General features: G+C 49.7%; 9 protein-coding genes across 9 annotated transcripts; 4 read left to right on the top strand and 5 right to left on the bottom strand.

The window, feature by feature from the left end:
* Positions 1-140: 140 nt before the first annotated feature.
* F5J12DRAFT_780559 (uncharacterized protein) lies at positions 141-894 on the top strand (the record flags this gene model as incomplete). Its single annotated transcript, XM_051742488.1, has 4 exons — positions 141-206; positions 344-424; positions 642-660; positions 743-894. The coding sequence occupies 4 exons, from the start codon at positions 141-143 to the stop codon at positions 892-894; spliced, it is 318 nt and encodes a 105-aa protein (XP_051603057.1).
* A 788-nt stretch (positions 895-1,682) lies between these two features.
* On the top strand, positions 1,683-2,470 carry F5J12DRAFT_700401 (kinase-like domain-containing protein; the record flags this gene model as incomplete). The annotated part of the gene is made up of 4 exons (XM_051740499.1): positions 1,683-1,832; positions 1,882-1,950; positions 2,006-2,200; positions 2,267-2,470. Coding segments are annotated over 4 exons (618 nt in total), but the record flags the coding sequence as incomplete, so codon positions are not given.
* Positions 2,471-4,019: 1,549 nt separating this feature from the next.
* Positions 4,020-4,888, top strand: F5J12DRAFT_706316 (ATP synthase; the record flags this gene model as incomplete). The annotated part of the gene is made up of 4 exons (XM_051740569.1): positions 4,020-4,184; positions 4,337-4,486; positions 4,593-4,613; positions 4,667-4,888. Coding segments are annotated over 4 exons (558 nt in total), but the record flags the coding sequence as incomplete, so codon positions are not given.
* Positions 4,889-5,201: 313 nt separating this feature from the next.
* Positions 5,202-6,629, bottom strand: F5J12DRAFT_446473 (uncharacterized protein). Its single transcript, XM_051739465.1, has 6 exons — positions 6,347-6,629; positions 6,133-6,292; positions 5,770-6,078; positions 5,689-5,705; positions 5,574-5,642; positions 5,202-5,473 (listed from the first exon to the last, which is right to left on the bottom strand). The coding sequence occupies exons 1-6, from the start codon at positions 6,458-6,460 to the stop codon at positions 5,246-5,248; spliced, it is 897 nt and encodes a 298-aa protein (XP_051603054.1). The 5' UTR covers positions 6,461-6,629; the 3' UTR covers positions 5,202-5,245.
* An 879-nt stretch (positions 6,630-7,508) lies between these two features.
* F5J12DRAFT_715984 (PIN domain-like protein) lies at positions 7,509-8,759 on the bottom strand (the record flags this gene model as incomplete). Its single annotated transcript, XM_051740984.1, has 4 exons — positions 7,509-8,036; positions 8,093-8,219; positions 8,269-8,384; positions 8,445-8,759. The coding sequence occupies 4 exons, from the start codon at positions 8,757-8,759 to the stop codon at positions 7,509-7,511; spliced, it is 1,086 nt and encodes a 361-aa protein (XP_051603053.1).
* On the bottom strand, positions 8,519-9,566 carry F5J12DRAFT_810127 (uncharacterized protein). Its single transcript, XM_051744763.1, has 5 exons — positions 9,548-9,566; positions 9,297-9,490; positions 9,166-9,245; positions 8,922-9,113; positions 8,519-8,865 (listed from the first exon to the last, which is right to left on the bottom strand). The coding sequence occupies exons 4-5, from the start codon at positions 9,078-9,080 to the stop codon at positions 8,779-8,781; spliced, it is 246 nt and encodes an 81-aa protein (XP_051603052.1). The 5' UTR covers positions 9,081-9,113; positions 9,166-9,245; positions 9,297-9,490; positions 9,548-9,566; the 3' UTR covers positions 8,519-8,778.
* Positions 9,567-11,034: 1,468 nt separating this feature from the next.
* On the bottom strand, positions 11,035-11,822 carry F5J12DRAFT_706667 (kinase-like domain-containing protein; the record flags this gene model as incomplete). The annotated part of the gene is made up of 4 exons (XM_051740572.1): positions 11,035-11,238; positions 11,305-11,499; positions 11,555-11,623; positions 11,673-11,822. Coding segments are annotated over 4 exons (618 nt in total), but the record flags the coding sequence as incomplete, so codon positions are not given.
* Positions 11,823-16,384: 4,562 nt separating this feature from the next.
* F5J12DRAFT_810116 (casein kinase II, regulatory subunit) lies at positions 16,385-17,765 on the bottom strand. The gene is made up of 6 exons (XM_051744762.1): positions 17,608-17,765; positions 17,551-17,554; positions 17,348-17,495; positions 17,187-17,296; positions 16,675-17,138; positions 16,385-16,623 (listed from the first exon to the last, which is right to left on the bottom strand). The coding sequence occupies exons 1-6, from the start codon at positions 17,661-17,663 to the stop codon at positions 16,584-16,586; spliced, it is 822 nt and encodes a 273-aa protein (XP_051603050.1). The 5' UTR covers positions 17,664-17,765; the 3' UTR covers positions 16,385-16,583.
* Positions 17,766-17,861: 96 nt separating this feature from the next.
* F5J12DRAFT_715441 (MBOAT, membrane-bound O-acyltransferase family-domain-containing protein) lies at positions 17,862-20,168 on the top strand (the record flags this gene model as incomplete). The annotated part of the gene is made up of 11 exons (XM_051740955.1): positions 17,862-18,135; positions 18,197-18,264; positions 18,331-18,705; positions 18,757-18,854; positions 18,887-19,073; positions 19,126-19,323; positions 19,388-19,536; positions 19,584-19,758; positions 19,810-19,957; positions 20,008-20,074; positions 20,129-20,168. 11 exons carry the CDS (start codon positions 17,862-17,864, stop codon positions 20,166-20,168), a joined length of 1,779 nt encoding a protein of 592 aa, XP_051603049.1.
* Positions 20,169-20,178: the final 10 nt, after the last annotated feature.

Below are 20,178 nucleotides of genomic sequence, written 5' to 3'. Positions count from 1 at the left end.
AAGGTGCATTCAAGGTGAATTTACCAATGCACTTCACATACTCAGGTAGCCTTGCAATGAGCTTGATGATATGCGTGCTATCAAACGTGCCAGGTACAAAGAGGCAGGTCGAAGGGAAACCGTAGAGCACTGATTACCACATGAATAACACTCTGATCTGCTCAAACTACCAACTCACATGTGCTAAGGGCACTACCAGTGGCACGGTTAGCTATGGAGGAAAGTCACGTTGATTATGGCTGATAGATGGTAAAGTGAGGACTTGATGGTCGCTTGAGTGGTTCTCCTGGGAGGCCGATGGCAAACAAAAGACTCAGTGTAAATGCTTCTATAATTTATTCAGTATGCTGCGCTGCCTTGTCGAAGTGCTGAGACTCGCCGCCTAACAACCGGGTGTCGCAGGCCAATGTTGTGGGCTGAATGGGTAAGCCTACACTCGGATTTGATGGGCACAAACAAAACTACCATATTTTCGATGTTCTCTTCAAGCTTCAGGTTGGTGCTGCGCCAACACGAGCAGCCATGACAGTGAAACGGAGAACCTCAAGGCCTCAAGGCCAATCGCGGTAGCAATTGACAAAGTGAAATCATGACGGTGGAAACGTCTACATAATTACCATACAACACTCATTTTTGCACAGGTGCGGACGGCAGTCACTCGTACGTCGCATTCAAGTATCGGCGAGAATTCCACCGGGTCCCTTGCATAGTCTCCAACTGATGGCGGACCAGATATCTCCAGGACAAAATCTTTCACTCGGTGCATTGAAAACCCCTGCCACGCCAAAAGTTCACCAATCACCAGGACACATAAGACACCCCCACGGCCAGAGCACCAAGGCACCTCGCTCCAATCACTGGTATCCAGCAGTGAACATAGGATCGAGCTTCTGACTCTGCAAAAATAAACCTGCGTTTGGTCAAAACTTGGAGGCCATCGATCTGCAAGTTCTCCTCGGCGTACAGACACCTTGCCCCTACGGTCATTTTATTCAGGCTCTACTAAGATTGACTTCGGTCCTCGTGGCACCTGGGTTAACCACGAACACCAGATTGCTTGTGTAAGCGTAAAATTGCGTGCGTTTCCAACGTGTGGCTGGACAAGCACGCTATCACAGGCTCCCACGTTGGTTGGAGCGAAAACTGAGAGTCACGGTTTGGAGGATCAGCACGCAAGACACCCTGGAGATAGGCGTCAGAATAGCGGGCTACTGAGAGATTGAATGTAGTACATACCAGATTATCGCCTGTAACTGCGATGAATGCTCTCATTAGAAGTCCAAAAAATCCCAACCGCATCCAATAACGAGCTGGTCCTTGCACGCTGTTGACTTCAACACCTTCACCAAATCGCAAGGAGTATTCGATCATCAACAAGCGAGTTTGGGATGGCTTCACAACCAACACAAGAATCACCTCTGGCACTGGAAGCTTCGCACTTGCTGGCATCACTTCTGCTTCAAATTCTGCCGTACAGCAACCTTGACGACAATATCGACGGAGGACACATCGTCGTCCGTACTGGCTATTCTGCAATACGCCGAGCAACACTGCGCCAATCAAATAGAGCAATAGCAGTGAAGACATCCAAGACAGACGCGACTGCAGTCAAGGTCGATGCCTTTAAAAACGCTCGTATAGCCATACTCACTGGCACACAGCGAACTTTCCATGAAATACACATCTGGTCCCAGCTTCAGCACGAAAACATTATTCCGTTGCTTGGAATAACAACCAAGTTCGACCGTACGGTATCAATGGTGACAGAGTGGATGGAACGAGGCAATGCACATCAATACGTGCAAGACATCGCCGTGGATCCCCATCCATTGGTATGCCAACGTTAATATCAACCATGCTTGATGATAGCACGTACTGCAGCTCTTGGATATCGCCTGCGGAATGAATTATCTGCATAGTCATGGGATAGCCCATGGCGATTTGAAAGGGGTCGGTACTAGTCGTGCTAGCGTATGTATTGAGTGACGAGTGTGATGCTCTGCAGGAGAACGTGTTGATTTCTGGAGGTGGGCGAGCTCTCATAACCGACTTTGGGTTCTCGTGCCTGCTCAACCTGCCACCTATCCTTGACGTCGACCCACCCCGAGGTGGCACCCTGTGGTGGATGGCTCCAGAGAAACTAGATACTTGCGCCATCACCCAAGAGGCAGACATCTGGGCGTTCGGAATGACAACGCTGGTAAGCACCCTTCCACTCTACGTGGAGCTTTTCACACTCACATTTACCATACATTATTTGGTGCAGGAATTATTTTCGCGAAGGAATCCCTTTCATGAAGTATGCACGGAATTGCGTATTGCATGTTGTATTTCGCGAGGGCCACCAATTCGTCTGAGCAACGAATCAACCTGCTATCGTTTGTGCTTGGAATGGTGGGACATGTGCTTGGAATGTTGGAAACAGGACCTGTCGGCATGCCAAACGATGAACGATATCGTTGCCAAGGTCGAGCAGTTGAATGAGGAAACGTTTGGAGGGAGGAGAGCAATGGGAGGAGACAGTGGTAGGGCAGAGAAGACGGGAGGCGAGAGGGAGGGAGGAGGGCTGTGGGTGAGGCTGTGACGGCTTATGTATTTACGGATTTGAAGGAGGGGTTGACAACCTTTGGAGGTCTTTGCAAATTGAGTAAAAAGAATTATTGTTTTATCATCTGTCTTGTACTCATGTCTGAACACAATATATCATATAGTATACTCCCTTTCCTTCGGCTGCAGCAGGAAAGCTCACTGCTGTGGAGGTCGGGGACGACTCTGACTAATGGGTACTGCTGAATTTCCTTGTGTATTTCTGTGTGCTTCTTTAGTGCATTGGGAGGGCCGGACCCTGAGGCCTGAGGTCCCGGGACTTGGAGGGCTCTTACTCGACCCACCCTGGGGCTGTGTTGGAGGGCTCCCACCCCAATTGGGAAACCGGACCCAGGCTGTGGGGAGGGCTCAAACCCAAATTGAGTAAAAAGAATTATTGTAGAAAGAAAATCTATTATCTTCTGTCTTGTACTCATGTCCGAACACAGTATATTATGTTCCCTATCAGGTACTGCTAAGTATGGTAGGCTTTCCAGTAGCGTGAAACCGGGCCACCGGTGGTGTTGGGAGGGCTGCCATCAAGCCCTCCAGGACATCTCTGAAATTAACTGACACGTGCCCACTTACTGCCGACTTACAGTTTCAAATTTGGCCCCAATTGGGTTTCACGCTACATGCCCTTTCCTTATATAGGATACTGTGCCATCAAGCCCTCCAAGCACCAAACCGTAAGTGGGCACATGTCAGTTAATTTCAGAGATGTCCTGGAGGGCTTGATGGCAGCCCTCCCAACACCACCGGTGGCCCGGTTTCACGCTACTGGAAAGCCTACCATACTTAGCAGTACCTGATAGGGAACTTAGTTCGAGAAATTGGCAGTGGCGGTGAAGGGCACCTGCCAAACTGCGGCGGGCGCACGCACGTGACCGCAGAGGCCGGGAATCCGTGACGTCACGGGCCTCAGCCACCTCGGCGCCACTGCCGGTAGGCTCGGCATGCCGTCGCGTGCCGTTGTTTGGGCGCCCTGCCCCTCGTTCCCCTCGTTTAGGTTCAGCTTATGTCAGTGTCACAGTGATCACATCTCGCGATCGAGGACTCCCGAAGCTTCCGCGGGGTCGAAAGCAGTTATGTACGGCGGTGTAGGATAGGACCACTCTCGAACGGACGTGTGAGTTAGGTAGAACAAACACATAATGGTAACCATTGCGTGCGCACGCGCACGCTCAGGATATGATGGGTGGACGAACGATGCTTGCGATTAACGATGTTTGTGTTGTGCATTGCGTACATACGACTTGTAGGATATGATGGGTGGACAAACGATGCTTGCGATTAACGATGTTTGTGTTGTGCGTTGCGTACATATGTAGCCTACGACTTGTCATATGTACGCAACGCACAACACAAACATCATTAATCGCAAGCATCGTTCGTCCACCCATCATATCCCTCCTTCTGAGCATGCTTCATAAATCGTAAATCCCCTCCCGTCCTCGCCAAACCTCATCATCGAGGCTGGCACTGCAATCCTCGGTACTGGTGTTCCTGCTATGGCCATCTCTCAAGAAGTCTATGTTGTGAATGAGGAAACTGTGGTCGCAGCAGGGACATTTGTCCTCCCTGCTTACATTGCTAAGGTATGTGGTTCTGTTAATACGCTGTTACATACACTCATAATCATGTGCCTAGCTTATCAGTGGGCCCGACTGTGACTAGGTCAATGGCCACATCGAACGTGTCAAGACCGCCTTGGAAAACTCGCATGCCGAACATACTCAGGCTGTAAAAGACCGCATCAACTCTGTTAAACAGGGGACGTCGTGTCGCTATCGAGCGTGTCAAGACTGCCTTGGAAAACTCGCGTGCCAAACATACTCAGGCTGTAAAAGACCACATCAACTCTGTTAAACAGATGAGGGACGTTGTGTCGCTATCGAACGTGTCAAGACCGCTTTGGAAAACTCGCGTGCCGAGCATACTCAAGGCTGTAAAAGACTGCATCTGCTCTGTCAAACAGATAAAGGATGTCATGTCGCTGACTGCAGGGGCTCTTTCCCATTTCGAAGGTCGGGGCGTGGTCTTTTAGTATTTTAGATCTAACGTGATATGATGTATATAGGAAACTGCCTGGTTGGAGGCAGAAGCGTTTATCCAGCATCAAAAGGTTGCACTGGCATCCGAGCTCAAGACCGTCCCAGACAGCTGGGTGCGCTATGAGCAATGGCTGAAGGAGAGCGAGCAGGTTGAGCTTGCAAAAACTATCATTGCAAGGATTACATCCGATCTCAGGGACGAGAAGATGCAGGAGGAGATATTGGCCAACGCCGTGGCGGAGCTTGAGTGTAAGTCGATCGCATTGCGAGTTCCTCACAGATTACCTCTGACGATGGACAATAACAGAACTCGTGAAAAGCAAAGCGATCTAGGGAGGTCATGGCTAGCTAGATTGCTGATAGAAAATGTAGCACATCAACGCCCTTTTTTTATCAGACTTATCTTGAGTATTGGTGTAGTCGTCCATGAAATCAGTTTTGCCACCCCATGACCCACTCGCCACAAATCTCGCTAGAAGGGTACAATAAATAAATCTGATCGAGGTACATGCATACCGCCGAGTGTAATGAACGAGGATTTGTGATACTAGTGAAAATACATGCAAGTTTAATTAGGTTTCGCCCTTAAAGTCAACCATGGCACCTCATCCATCGACAGTGTTGACGACCCATTCCAGAGCCAACATTTGTTTACCAAACGGCGGGTGACGCAAACCGCGAATATCTTCGTTTTCGATGATACATTGTATCACATGGGTAGGGCTAGAAGGTGGCCATCGTGGAGATGTTGAGTTGTACGCGGGGGGGACAGAGGCTACACTTGCAATAGGCAGGAGCTGTGGAGAATATTTGGTTGAGCGGAGGGGGTGACACTGGTGACGTGGGCGAGTATTTTGAAGACAGGAGTGACATTTGTGCAGGGGTTGCAGAGCCGTGAGTAATGTAACTATGCAAGCGAGATAAATTACTTACAAGCTGCAGTGAGGATAGCACGAGAAAGGGATGGTTGGCAAAGCGAATGAAAAGTTGTGCTGGGTGGATCTTGCGAAGTTAGTGACTGGTTCGCTGACGGACAAACGTGACTTACATCTAGGAGAGGCAGGACTAAAGGACGGACTAGTTAGTGAGTATCACGTAGATATCAGACTGAAGGAAAGCGGTTGCGGACTGTACTGCAGTGACATCGGTGAGAGGGAAGGTGACATAGGTGAATACCGCGGACTGGTTGTGGGTGACATTGGGGAGTATGTCAGTGATGTAGTCGCTCTGCTGCTGTTGTAGTTAGGGGACGTGGGGCTCAATGGATAGACTAGTTGGTGAATACCGCGGAGGTGTGGGACGGAGGAAGGCGATTGCGGACGTACCGTTCGAGATGTCAATGAGAAGGAAGGCGGCGACATGGATGAATAAATACCACAGGCTGGTTGGTGAATTCGATCGAGGGCGGGTGACATTTGTCGGTGATGCGGCCGCTTTGCTGCGTCGTAGTTAGCAGACAAGGGGCTAAAAGGGTGGACTAGTTGGTAAATACCGCAGAGATGTGGGACCGAAGGAGGGCGACTGTGGACTGTACCATAGTGACATCGGTGAGAGGGAAAGTGACATAGGTGAATACCGTGGGTGTCATTGGGGCGGACGGAAACAATTCTAATATTGGCAAAATGTACGTGCTCCATTAAGAGGTGCCCCAGCTAAGACGATGTAAACATGGTTTTGGCTGATGTGGAAAGCTGAAAATTATTCACCAAATGGCGGGTGACGCAAACACAAACATCATCGTCTTTGACGATAGGGTATGTACATGCTCCATCAAGGGATACCCTGGCTAAGATGATGTGAACACGATTTTTGGTTGGCATAGAGAGCTGAAAATTGCTGATCAAATGGCGGGTGACGCAAACGCGAACGAAACTTCGTCATTGACGATAAGGTATGTAGGTGCTCCATCAAGGAGTACCCTGGCTAAGACGATGCGGACACGGTTTTGGGCTAGCAAGGAGAGCTGGAATTTACTTACTAAACGCGGGTGACGTCGTCTTCGACGATAGGGTGGACCGTGTTCCATCAGGGAGTACCCCAGCTAAGATGACGTGGATATAGTTTTGGCTGATGCGGAAAGTCGAAAGTTGTTTACTGTGTTGCAAACGTGAATGCGAAGCAAATGTGAACGCGGACATCTTCGATGATAGGGTGCATACATGCTCCATTGGGAGCTAAGACGATGCGGACACGGTTTTGGCCAACACGGAGAGCCGAAAGCTGTTAATCAAATGGCAGGTGGCGCGAACGCGAACATCTTCGTCTTCGACAATACAGGATACTGGCTAAGTCAGGACAGATATCATGAGGCTTAATATCGATGGAGGAAGCCGAATGGTCTCACAGTGTACGCTTGCCTTTTACACTCTGCTGCCTGAAAAATTGAACAGCTATCCATAGGATGTTGTCTTCCTCCGAGCTCTCTTGTGTATATCACATGTTAACCATAACAACCAGACTATAGTCACGAGCAAAGTTGAAGCCATCTCTACCCGTGCGTTGTAAGGGATGGATTGAAAAGTGCACGTAGCATGCCACTCACGAGCTGATACGATGCTACAAAAAGTGTGTAGTAAGCCTGACTAGCCCTCGTTCATGGGATCATCAATTCCAGCTTCGAGACACGATGTATCCTTAACGTCTGCATTCTCATCTGCAAACTCCACACAAGGCGATGGGGAAGATGGACAGACAGAGCCCAGCGCTAAGTCAGGCCTCGAGTATTCCAACACGACCGCCGCAATCTCCATGTCATAGAAAGGATCACCATCGCTCTTCTCGCCCGATGTTGCAAGGGGTTGGATTGGAACAGAGAGCTTGTATGTGGGTGAGGACAGCGACTCGTCGAAGTAGCCTGTGACTCGAAGATCACGTCGCAGTCTCTCGCCGTTGACATTGCCTGGCAGCTGGGTATGGTGGATGATGATGCGGGGTGGACGTGTTTATAATCGCAGAACTTACCTGTAGAAGTGCACATACAGCGGCACCAGCACGAGCGTCCACCAATCTGGACTGAATGATGTCCGGTGGCCAGTCAAGGTACTGCGAACAAAATTCCACCAGGGACGTGAGATCAGGCTGGCGAGACGTCACAACGGTAATAGGAGGGCGGCCGTTGTCCGACCACGAGGTAAGAGGTAAAAGATACATTGCCAGGACAGCGGGGTCAGGGAACTCAATGCGCTCCTCCACGATGATGCGGGCAAGTTCGTAGTGTCTACGTCCAAGGAACTGTCGAGGATCCGTTCTTAGCACCTCACAGACGCTGTCACGCCACTTGGAAACGAAGCTCATGAACTCGGCAAACTGGAGTGCAGCGGCGGCTCGCAAGAGACTCCTTCCAAAGCCGTATTTTTGCCAGCCGACGGGCAACGTCCACGCTGCACCACCGATTACCTGTCTACGAATCAAATGAGACTGGATGGCACCTTGGTGCTAGGGATGGCACGTACCTCAGCGTCCACACTGCTCATCAACAAAATCAGATAGAGGTCCCCCAATTCGAGACTGACGACATTTTCTATGTCTTTGGAGGAGTAAACTAGAACGTCTTTGTACCTGGTAGAGTAAGGGGTGCCGCTGTCTCTAGAGTTGGTTGGTTGCACCAATATTTGAATGAACAACTCACCTGCGTATAATGCAGGTCACGCCAAATAGTAGCGCATCGTTGTACGGTGTCACCACAGCCTCGATTAGTCCGTAGGATTGAAGATTTGCGAGCTCCGCGTCTGCCTCTCCTGGGGCCTGATGAGTTGTGTTAGCACCTGTTGAGATATGACATAGCATACATAGCAAGCAACTTACCATGTGCCAGTTGAAGCCGAATGCTGTCAGTAATTCTTGAAAGCGCTGCACAAGGAGGCGCGGGAAGGTCGAACCTACGACGTCTTTTCCCCTCTTGAGTTGGGGACAGTCTGGCCCATCAAAGACGAAGTAAGGGTGAAGCAACATGCGAGAGATAGCGGAAAGACGACAAAAGATAATATCCATTTCGTGCGATTGTCCTGTACCAGCTTGACGCCATGAAAACACGTTGATTAGTGAATGCATCCATGCACTGGGTGATGTGTCATCTGCGACGGACGAAATAGACCATGGACGATAGTGCTGACCTAGCATTGAATCCCACAGTAAGCAATCAAACACCTCCGTCATCGCCGGATGGGTCAAATGTTTCAGCAGCCAGCTGGCCGAGCGTGTAAGGCCATGCTGCAGGTGCAAGGAGCTATGTATGGTCAGTATAACACGCTAACAAAACGGCAGAAGAGAGGAAATACTCACAGGCCATAATTCAGAGACCCTCATGTGTGGCGGACTCCGAGGACTAGTTAGGAGGATTGTCGACAGGGGGAGAATGAGACAAAGCCAGTTGATGCAGGCGTAGGCCGACGCCCAGCTGACAAATACGAGATTGGCCACCGGCCAGAGTGCCAGGACCATGGTGCGAGAATGGATGTACTCGATACGGGCAATCTATGTTTTGAAACCATCAGTGGAGGCGCTGGTGGCTGATGAAAGAGCTCACCAAGGGATGGATCAAGTCAGATCTTGGGGGTGCGCTCCAGCGAGTGAGCGTGCTTGGCCAGGGAATCGAGCTCGATAGCGCTGTGAACTGTTGGATGTAAAACGCTGAAACGCTTGCTGGCAGGTACTCACCACAAATGGCCACTGATGTGGCAACAAAGAGTGGGAGATGTCGGGGGATGACTCGAACGGGCTTTGGAGGGAAGGGAAGGCTCCTGCCAGCCTACACAGAGCGGGGAGATGCGGTAACCCAAACCTGCCCTTACCGCTTATGTCAGTGTGGTGTTGATGCCTCGAGGCGACAAGCCGGTTTGAGCAGTAAAGTACTGGAAGTAATTATAAAGTGGTGTAAAGTCACTTTACAAGGGGAAATTGGCACGCACATTCGCAACTGGGCTGGCCAGATTGGCAGATGAGCCGGTAGAAAATGCAAACGCACCGATTGGGAAAGACGCTTGAGGTCGCCATCGAGGTCCTGTGTGCCAGGCGCTGCGACACGTAGCCATTACGGTATTATGGTAGCAGGGCAAGGGGTGTTGCACGCACGACTAATACACGGACACTCAGTATGCAGCACTCAGCGCTTCAAGTCTCTTCAGCTTCAGCACCCGAAGGTGACATATGTATTGTACGACAAACACGGTGGAGCCAGCAGTCCGATTTGAACCAACTTGACGAACACGAATACACTGTACTATACAATGTATTAGACAGCTCTGAGCTCAGTATACTAGCCAAGAACAAGTTTAGCCGAAAACTATCGAGACACGTCGCCAAGTCCATCAATGAGTAATGACAGCTGTCAGCACGGCACAGTAGCACACAAAACTTCCCCCGCACCGAACTCATGAGAATGCCCGAAGGCCAAATACTAGCTGCTGATCGCAGAAGTGATCGATTATTGATATAAATTTAACGATGGAGGTCCCGCATCTGCACCCCCTCCGAATCCGAATCACACAGTTATCATACACGATGGACGGGAGGTCCAGCTGTCCAGTCTCTTAAGCGATCAGCGTCGCGCGGGGACGTCCCACTCTCCGTGCGCGGACCCTGATGATAACGTGCCTGACACGTAAGTCCCCCACCACGTGTTGCTTCCGTGTCCCGAGCGCTCCCTAGCGCACCCTAGCGCACCTCCCACGCCACGATCGACGATGCCGGTGCCGTCACGAGGCGTCAGACACTCCGAACGGCCGTCCCCGCCGCCGAGGGCGAGCCGCTGTGGCTGGGAGGCCGATCCAAAATTTGCAGGTCCCACGCACCGCCACCTGCCAATTTTCCGAGATAAACTGACATAATATACTGTGTTCGGACATGAGTACAAGACAGAAGATAATAGATTTTCTTTCTACAATAATTCTTTTTACTCAATTTGGGTTTGAGCCCTCCCCACAGCCTGGGTCCGGTTTCCCAATTGGGGTGGGAGCCCTCCAACACAGCCCCAGGGTGGGTCGAGTAAGAGCCCTCCAAGTCCCGGGACCTCAGGCCTCAGGGTCCGGCCCTCCCAATGCACTAAAGAAGCACACAGAAATACACAAGGAAATTCAGCAGTACCCATTAGTCAGAGTCGTCCCCGACCTCCACAGCAGTGAGCTTTCCTGCTGCAGCCGAAGGAAAGGGAGTATACTATATGATATATTGTGTTCAGACATGAGTACAAGACAGATGATAAAACAATAATTCTTTTTACTCAATTTGCAAAGACCTCCAAAGGTTGTCAACCCCTCCTTCAAATCCGTAAATACATAAGCCGTCACAGCCTCACCCACAGCCCTCCTCCCTCCCTCTCGCCTCCCGTCTTCTCTGCCCTACCACTGTCTCCTCCCATTGCTCTCCTCCCTCCAAACGTTTCCTCATTCAACTGCTCGACCTTGGCAACGATATCGTTCATCGTTTGGCATGCCGACAGGTCCTGTTTCCAACATTCCAAGCACATGTCCCACCATTCCAAGCACAAACGATAGCAGGTTGATTCGTTGCTCAGACGAATTGGTGGCCCTCGCGAAATACAACATGCAATACGCAATTCCGTGCATACTTCATGAAAGGGATTCCTTCGCGAAAATAATTCCTGCACCAAATAATGTATGGTAAATGTGAGTGTGAAAAGCTCCACGTAGAGTGGAAGGGTGCTTACCAGCGTTGTCATTCCGAACGCCCAGATGTCTGCCTCTTGGGTGATGGCGCAAGTATCTAGTTTCTCTGGAGCCATCCACCACAGGGTGCCACCTCGGGGTGGGTCGACGTCAAGGATAGGTGGCAGGTTGAGCAGGCACGAGAACCCAAAGTCGGTTATGAGAGCTCGCCCACCTCCAGAAATCAACACGTTCTCCTGCAGAGCATCACACTCGTCACTCAATACATACGCTAGCACGACTAGTACCGACCCCTTTCAAATCGCCATGGGCTATCCCATGACTATGCAGATAATTCATTCCGCAGGCGATATCCAAGAGCTGCAGTACGTGCTATCATCAAGCATGGTTGATATTAACGTTGGCATACCAATGGATGGGGATCCACGGCGATGTCTTGCACGTATTGATGTGCATTGCCTCGTTCCATCCACTCTGTCACCATTGATACCGTACGGTCGAACTTGGTTGTTATTCCAAGCAACGGAATAATGTTTTCGTGCTGAAGCTGGGACCAGATGTGTATTTCATGGAAAGTTCGCTGTGTGCCAGTGAGTATGGCTATACGAGCGTTTTTAAAGGCATCGACCTTGACTGCAGTCGCGTCTGTCTTGGATGTCTTCACTGCTATTGCTCTATTTGATTGGCGCAGTGTTGCTCGGCGTATTGCAGAATAGCCAGTACGGACGACGATGTGTCCTCCGTCGATATTGTCGTCAAGGTTGCTGTACGGCAGAATTTGAAGCAGAAGTGATGCCAGCAAGTGCGAAGCTTCCAGTGCCAGAGGTGATTCTTGTGTTGGTTGTGAAGCCATCCCAAACTCGCTTGTTGATGATCGAATACTCCTTGCGATTTGGTGAAGGTGTTGAAGTCAACAGCGTGCAAGGACCAGCTCGTTATTGGATGCGGTTGGGATTTTTTGGACTTCTAATGAGAGCATTCATCGCAGTTACAGGCGATAATCTGGTATGTACTACATTCAATCTCTCAGTAGCCCGCTATTCTGACGCCTATCTCCAGGGTGTCTTGCGTGCTGATCCTCCAAACCGTGACTCTCAGTTTTCGCTCCAACCAACGTGGGAGCCTGTGATAGCGTGCTTGTCCAGCCACACGTTGGAAACGCACGCAATTTTACGCTTACACAAGCAATCTGGTGTTCGTGGTTAACCCAGGTGCCACGAGGACCGAAGTCAATCTTAGTAGAGCCTGAATAAAATGACCGTAGGGGCAAGGTGTCTGTACGCCGAGGAGAACTTGCAGATCGATGGCCTCCAAGTTTTGACCAAACGCAGGTTTATTTTTGCAGAGTCAGAAGCTCGATCCTATGTTCACTGCTGGATACCAGTGATTGGAGCGAGGTGCCTTGGTGCTCTGGCCGTGGGGGTGTCTTATGTGTCCTGGTGATTGGTGAACTTTTGGCGTGGCAGGGGTTTTCAATGCACCGAGTGAAAGATTTTGTCCTGGAGATATCTGGTCCGCCATCAGTCGGAAACTATGCGACCTGCGAGTGACTGCCGTCCGAACCTAAAAATGAGCGTCGTACGGTAATCATGTAGACGTTCCCACAGTCACGGTTTCACCCAATGTTTTCTTAGCTATTGGACCAAAGCAGGACCTCATAACCTTGCTCCAGGGTTCGTTGATGTTTAGAATTGGCACGCCACGTCAAATGATTTCAACCAAGGACGCTCCAAGATGAATTATGTACCTCTGTGCTTAATGACGAAGACAGAGCACTTCTACTATCTTTATAATTCGCATTTAGTTGCATCATTCCCTTTCTCTTTAATGACAGCGCAAGATCATATGTTAATGACTATTCAGGACTTGCGACCACGATACAGCCATCACGGAGACGGATGATGGGACGCACTTGGTAGCTGAGGTATGTTGCGGTTTCCTACATACTTTATCGTTATTGCTTGCCTATTTACCACATGTCTTTGATGTAAGGGACACAAGACGTCCATGAAACTTAAACATCGCGGTCGGTTGATAGCGGAGGGTCACACACCACGAGATTTGCAAGCCATCAAGCGTCAATCTACACTTCGACATCCAAATCTGGACGTCTAGGTCCACCAGATCAAGTGCACTCCAGAGCTCTTTCCCCAATGTCTCGCGAATCATAATCGAAACAGAACCGATTTGTGATCAAGACGGTCACAACAATGTGCAGGTACGCACACGGCGGACTTTTTCATTCGATGACATTGGAAGATGCCAAGAGAGGTTGGGGAGTTGGCAAGGATGCATTCCTTCTGAGGATACACATCAGAAGCTGCGTTTTATGTGCAAGGATCTCGAATGCATATGGCGTTGTTACAACGAGGTCCGTAAGTGATATATGATAGCTCATGATCATGTCATTAACTTTGCTATAAAACAGCACAGCACAACTGCCAACAAGCGCCGCCTGTCTCTCGGTCAGCAATAGCCACTTGGGAACGATTGCGCAACTCTGCCCGGTAAACATAGGTCTATCCGCTCTGGCGGGGAGTGGCCCGTGGCAAGGCTATCCTGGCGTGATACTGGCAGTCTGCTATGGCCTTTCTGGTCACGATTGTCATCATGCACTTATCCGATTTCTGTCTTCTATTCGATAGGGCTGTCCATTACACCCTGGGTTAGCCCCGCGCTGGGATATCATACTAGGCGGGCTGACGTCTAGTTTGACCGCTCCGTTAAAATTTTCACAGAACCTCATTCAATAACTTGTGACATCGTACACTCCTCTCTCTCGTGTGGGGGGTACACGCATTCTGGGTCACACTCATGAGGAACATAATTATACGTGGTCAGAGATATCCTGGCTAGGTTTGGGGCCTTTGTTTTCCGTTGATTCCGGTCCCATCAAATCCGATCCCCGAATCGTGCAAGGCTGCATTCTGGCCCTGCGGCACCCAAGTTACTCGTTCTATTGTATTCCTACGCCTTTCCATCTGTTCCCCTGTCTCATGTTTGGTTTGCACGTTCTATTCCTCCAGCATGTTAGAGGAGCGTTCGTTGGAGATTCCTTGATGCTGCGGTGCATCGGAAGGAACGCATGGTTTCGGCAGTCAGAAACTACCGTGCATGTGGAAGAGCTTGGACACTGATGCCTTCATTCCTTTATTGCTGGTCACCACAAGAGAGCACGAAACGCCCATTAATGATCGGCAACGGCCAATTTTCTCTTGTCCGAAGGATAAACAACTCTCCAACAAGCGCCCTAGCGCAGTCAAATGTGCCACGTCCTGCTGGCCTCGATTTCCGAGAAGGGACATGCCATGCTTCCTATGAGCGTGGAGATTGTTGGATTTTGGTCCCTTCTTCCGCCATGGCAGACTTATGTCCGATGGACTCGCAGGGCAAGTCCACTGAGCCGTGTACTGTTGGTGACTGCTTCTCTTAACGGTACCAAGTATCTGCCGGTGTTTGTTCAGTGGTCGAGCAGATGACATGACCCCTGCGCACCTTGCCAATGCATTTCGTTGGCAAGGTCATATGTCCGCAAGGTTTCAGCGGCTTTGAACACGTATATATTACAGGCTGGAACACTTCAGACCGGACAGTGAGGCCCTCCAAAGTTTCTGAACGACTGCCAACGTCACACAAGTCTTACCATGCCTTCTGCACATCTTAACAGCAGCTGGAGTGTAGAGGTGAGCTGGAAGACTTCGCGTCTGTGCAAACTGATCTTATATAGAAATCTTCGTAGGATGATGTGTCATTGATTGAGAACGGACATTTTCAAAAATTCAGCACTTGCCGCTGGATTCTTGACAATGGCATATCTTGCAATGCATGGGTGCAAGGCAAAAATTTCTCTCATCATCTCAGGGACAGTCACGGGGTGACCGGGGCACACTCATCGCAGCATAGATGCCGCTGGGAAGGCTGTCGGGAGCGGGATTTCAACAGGGATTGCTTAATCCGCCACCTAAGGGAACAACACCTCCTGTGGCGTTGGCCATGTCCTACCTGCGACCAGGACTTCACCCGCAAGAACACTATGTTTGACCATCGCAACAGGAATTGTCCCAACAGAATGGTTTGAAGCTTTCTCGTCAGCCAGCTGTATTGGAGTTGCAGCTCCCGACGATATCCATTTACCCTTTCTAGCTATGCTGTAATTTTGGCTGTGACTTCATGCTCGTTTTTACTTCTGCCATTGTATGTCGTCCTTTGCATGCATTTGGTTGCAGCAAGCCTATCATGTACTCTCTCTCTAACTGCACCATACTATTTACATCCCATTTTCTTTATCGACCACACGCGGTTTGGGAGCATGCCTCTCGGCGAGTCTGTTTCACATCCCGGATGACACCTTGTGTTTCTCACGTGTACGACACAACATGACGCACTGGAGGCGTATGTTGGGAAGCCCTCGAGTCAAGAGTCCATGTGCAATGCTGTGAAGCCCTCCATGAAGCGCCTTACGAAGGCATGTCAATCTAACAAGACCCTGGGGCTGCGGGATTGGGCTCCATTTCCGAAGCCTCGAGTTACGAACACCGTCGGGGTCAGACAGATCTGTCCACGAGCCAATCGTTCACTCTAACGCTCCAAGAAGAGGAAGTCCTGAGAGATATACCTATACTATTACTTTACTGACTGTCAGTCGTAGCCGTAGCCGGTGTGTGCAGGGCCTCCGGTCCGTTCTCCGCATCATACAAGCTTACAAAGGTCGCGTGGTTCAGTGCGGTGGGTCTTTCTCACTGATGACTGAGACGTACGCTACCGAAACATGCAACAAAAATCTCACCGATATGTCGACGTGTGTAATCTAGTCTAGGAGTCCTCGGTGAACGTTGCGATGATTCTGTTCATGGCGTATTTCAACACTGGGGTGAATCAATGTGCACCGAAACAAATCGCAATACAACTCCACGCTCCCTCCACGTGGCTCCGGAAGGTTATTTCAATTCCTATGGTGCCACCCAGCTCCCCGACTACGACGACTTCATTTAGATTTCCTTCCCCGAAAAATGAGCGTCATTCTGCGAGCGGTGCACCTTTCTCAAGACAAATCGCTTTAGCATTCGGTTAGCGACCACATAGAAAGACAAAGAGCAAGCGAAAGAATTGAGTCGGCCATCGCGTATCTACCAACTACTTACGACTGAAAGTGATATATGTACGCATATGTACATTGAAGTATGTAGAAGGGAAAGCTGCTCATCCAAGCCGCATGAATGGATCGCGATCCCTCACAGCAGAGCAGTGCTCCGATCTAATATGTGGTTTATCTGGCTGACCAATATTGGCGACATAAAAGAACGCACAGTCGTACAACAAGTCAAGAGAGGTCCTCCAGCGCTTCCAGCCTGCTCACTTGTCTGATCGAAAAATTAGGCATAACATGAACAAGCGGAAGAAATTATCTTTACCTATCTCTGACTGCCTCTTGCCATCTCTGCAACTTAGCAATCTCGTGCACCTGAAAACCATAGATCCGTGGACGATACCGATCGGCCTTTAGTGCAGCTGCAGCAGTACTCCCTGGCTCAGTGACATTCTCAGGGATTTCTGGCTCTTCCCGTGTCCGCCTGTTCCTCTTATTAACCTCGGATTCATGAGGACGAGTAGGGGGGATTTCAATCGGGCCAACTTTTGGTGGGATAAGGTTAGGATAAACCATGAAGAAGAGGTGCGGGAAGGATGTGCCGAAATACGCGCCATCGATGGAACCATGTCGTGATGATTTGGGAGAGTAAACATCTTCACAGCGGCCGCAGTACAGTTTGACAGATTTCTCATACGGAATGTCGCTCAGTCCCACCGGTAAGAGGGGTTGTGACTGGCAGAGAACACGAGGGCAGCGACCAAATTCCACCCTCTTGTACTTTTCAAGCTGATCAAAAGTTAGTTCAAGGTACGAAAAGTTAGGCGATTGCCACACCATCTTTGCAAGTCCGCGTGCGGTTACGATCCACCGCGCATGGATGAGACCGTATAGTAAGCGGGCCTGTACATCCAGAGCGCCACGCAGTTCGTCTTGTATATCATCGTCTGAAAAGTAAAAGCTCAGAAAAACATCTGAAAAGCCCTTCTGATACGAACCAAGATTGTCAGTAATTAAGTCTAAGGCTTGGCCATAGTTGCTGACTTCGTTGTTGAGCCCGGTCAAGTTGAACCTATCTAAGATATAATCTTCGTCGACTTCACAGAAATATTCATTGCCTTTGGAGGATAGAAACCAGGAGATCCACTGTAGAAAAAGTCACATCGACATATGTTTATGATTTTCTACCCGAGTAGCTCACTGAGCTGAAGAGCCTCGTGAGCTGCTGATCCAGCCCAGTAATGTTGACAGCACTCACTTAGAGTAGTCAGAATCGGATCCACTGGAGACGTCTTCCACTGTACGACCGAGCATCGTATCAGCAACGTGCTCAGAGACACTTGCTTTTGAACTGACTTGTGGTGCGTAGGAAGTTAGAGTTTCCTGCACGAGTGAAGGCAGCTTGATGGCATTCTCACGTCCGACGGATGCGTTACACAACATACACTGACACATCTACCATTCTATGACCTCGGTCAGAATCGCCTGATTGGACAGTTGCTGTCTTTTGGCATGCCGGACGACGTTGTGATTGACATGCCTCTTACTGACACTCACAATCCGAAGGTTGCTGTCCACCACTTTGGACCAGCAGACATGGCCCCCCTGGACACAACTCGGGGCATCGCGTCCCTCACAGTTGGCATCCCATCCTCGCGAAAGAATAGACAACCAGATGGGCCATCGTCGCCTCCACGCTGGAAGACACCCGAGTTTATCTTCTATTACATCGTATTCGTCGTCGTGGTCCCTCTTATGGCTTGGGTACCAATTCGTTTAAGTTCACGTATGTCAGACCGCATTTCAAGCGGGCGGATCTACCTTGACGTTCTTCGCACCATGCATAGCGACAAATGCGAATTACCCATTTTTTCGTCATCAACTTAAACCTGGTTGGTTGTTTGGTCGCGAAGTTGTAAGCCAATATCGTGCGCCTCATCCAACGTCCACTACTGATTCTCGCTTGCATTATTGTTCGTAGGATAACAGCGACCGTCAATACCGCGCCTTTCGAGATAACATCCCTGCCCTTTCTCTCCTTGCTTTAGTCTATCTTACCCTGCAGTGGATATACGTTCGTTCAGCGATTGGCTCAACTTCGGCAATACCCAAGGACAACATTCATCTTGTACCCTATGTCGTCTTCTTTGCTGCTTTATACCTCATTGGCCTCCATGGCACAAGTACCATCAAAATCTTGATCATCCTCACAGTCAACTATTACATAGGAAAGGGCCTACGAGGTTCTCGAATCGGTCCATTAATGACATGGATTTTCAACGCTTCCGTTTTGTTTGCAAATGAGTGGAATGAGGGCTATCGCTTCTCGAGCTTGCATCCCTCGTTGGCAGCATTGGTGAGGCGACAGTGAGAAGTGAATGCCATTGTTGACGGATACCCTTGATAGGACATTTTCGAAGGCCTCTACCCCCGCTGGCATATCAGTTTCAACATAACCATGTTGAGGCTGGTGTCGTTCAACATGGACTACTATTGGGCTTGCAAGTCGCGGAATCCAGAAGATGTAGGTTCAATAGGATTGATTCTACATGGGCCAGAAATGATACACCTCGACAGCGCGACGCAAAGACAACTCAGAAAGAAAGGACCAGTACACCCCATCCACTCGAGTTTTACACATATGCAAATTACTTGGCCTATATTCTGTTTCCTCCGCTTTATATAGCTGGTCCCATCTTGACATATAACGATTTCCTGTGGCAGGTTCTCTTGTCAATTCTCTGGCACGAATAAATGCTCAGCTGACGAATCGCAGTTACGCCGGCCGCAGGAGATTTCACGCCTCTCCGTTATGAGCTACTTCATACGCTTTCTTATCTGCCTAATCACAATGGAGTTCATCCTCCATACGATGTACGTGGTAGCAATCAAGGATACAAAGGCTTGGATAGGCGACACCCCCCTTGAACTGAGCATGATCGGATTTTGGAACTTGATAATCGTATGGTTAAAGGTTTTGCTATCTCTTTTTATGGACTTCATTCGTGGGTTCACATTTTATTTTTCCTGACCCTTAGCTTCTCCTTCCCTGGCGTTTCTTCCGGTTGTGGTCGCTGGCCAGTGGCATCGATCCTCCAGAGAACATGGTTCGCTGTATGGCCAACAACTATTCCACGACGGGTTTTTGGAGAAGCTGGCATCGTTCCTACAATCTTTGGGTGGTGCGGTAAGACCTCCATCTTCATCCGGAGCCGAAAGTTAATCGGTGGCCAGATACATATATATTCCCCTGGGCGGAACGAAACACGTTGCAGTGGCCACATTACTTATATTCACATTTGTTGCCCTTTGGCATGATCTGTCGTTCCGTTTACTTGCATGGGGCTGGCTTGTCAGCTTGTTCATCGTGCCAGAGATGTTAGCTGCCCACCTTCTTCCACAATCGAAGGTGCGTTTTTACACAATGGTAGCAATGTTCCTCACCAAGCGCTGGCAACAGTATGGACATTATTCGTGGTATCGACATGTCTGTGCCATCGGCGCCGTTTTCAATATTGTTATGATGATGACCGCTAACCTTGTCGGGTTCGTGGTCGGAACAGAGGGGGTGCTCTACTTGTCAAGACAGATCACGGGCAGCCTTGAAGGTAATGTTACCTGTATGCCTTTTGCTCCCTGTCGACTTAATTTTTGTAAGGTTTCCGATTTTTAGTCACTGCGTGTTGCTGTCTTTTTGTCGGGGTGCAACTGATGTTTGAATACCGGTACGTTGATTTTTAGTGCCCTCCCTTGGTACAGGGATCTCAGGAGTATTTTAGCGAGGAAGAAAAGCGAAGGGAGATCTTTCTCCGATGCTGACCTCTAGTTT

Source organism: Pisolithus orientalis, assembly GCF_024613125.1.
Source record: "Pisolithus orientalis strain OTSU chromosome Unknown F5J12scaffold_5, whole genome shotgun sequence".
Lineage (NCBI taxonomy): Eukaryota > Fungi > Basidiomycota > Agaricomycetes > Boletales > Pisolithaceae > Pisolithus > Pisolithus orientalis.
Note: the sequence above shows the minus strand (reverse complement) of the source record. Positions and strands in the feature narration are given on the sequence as shown.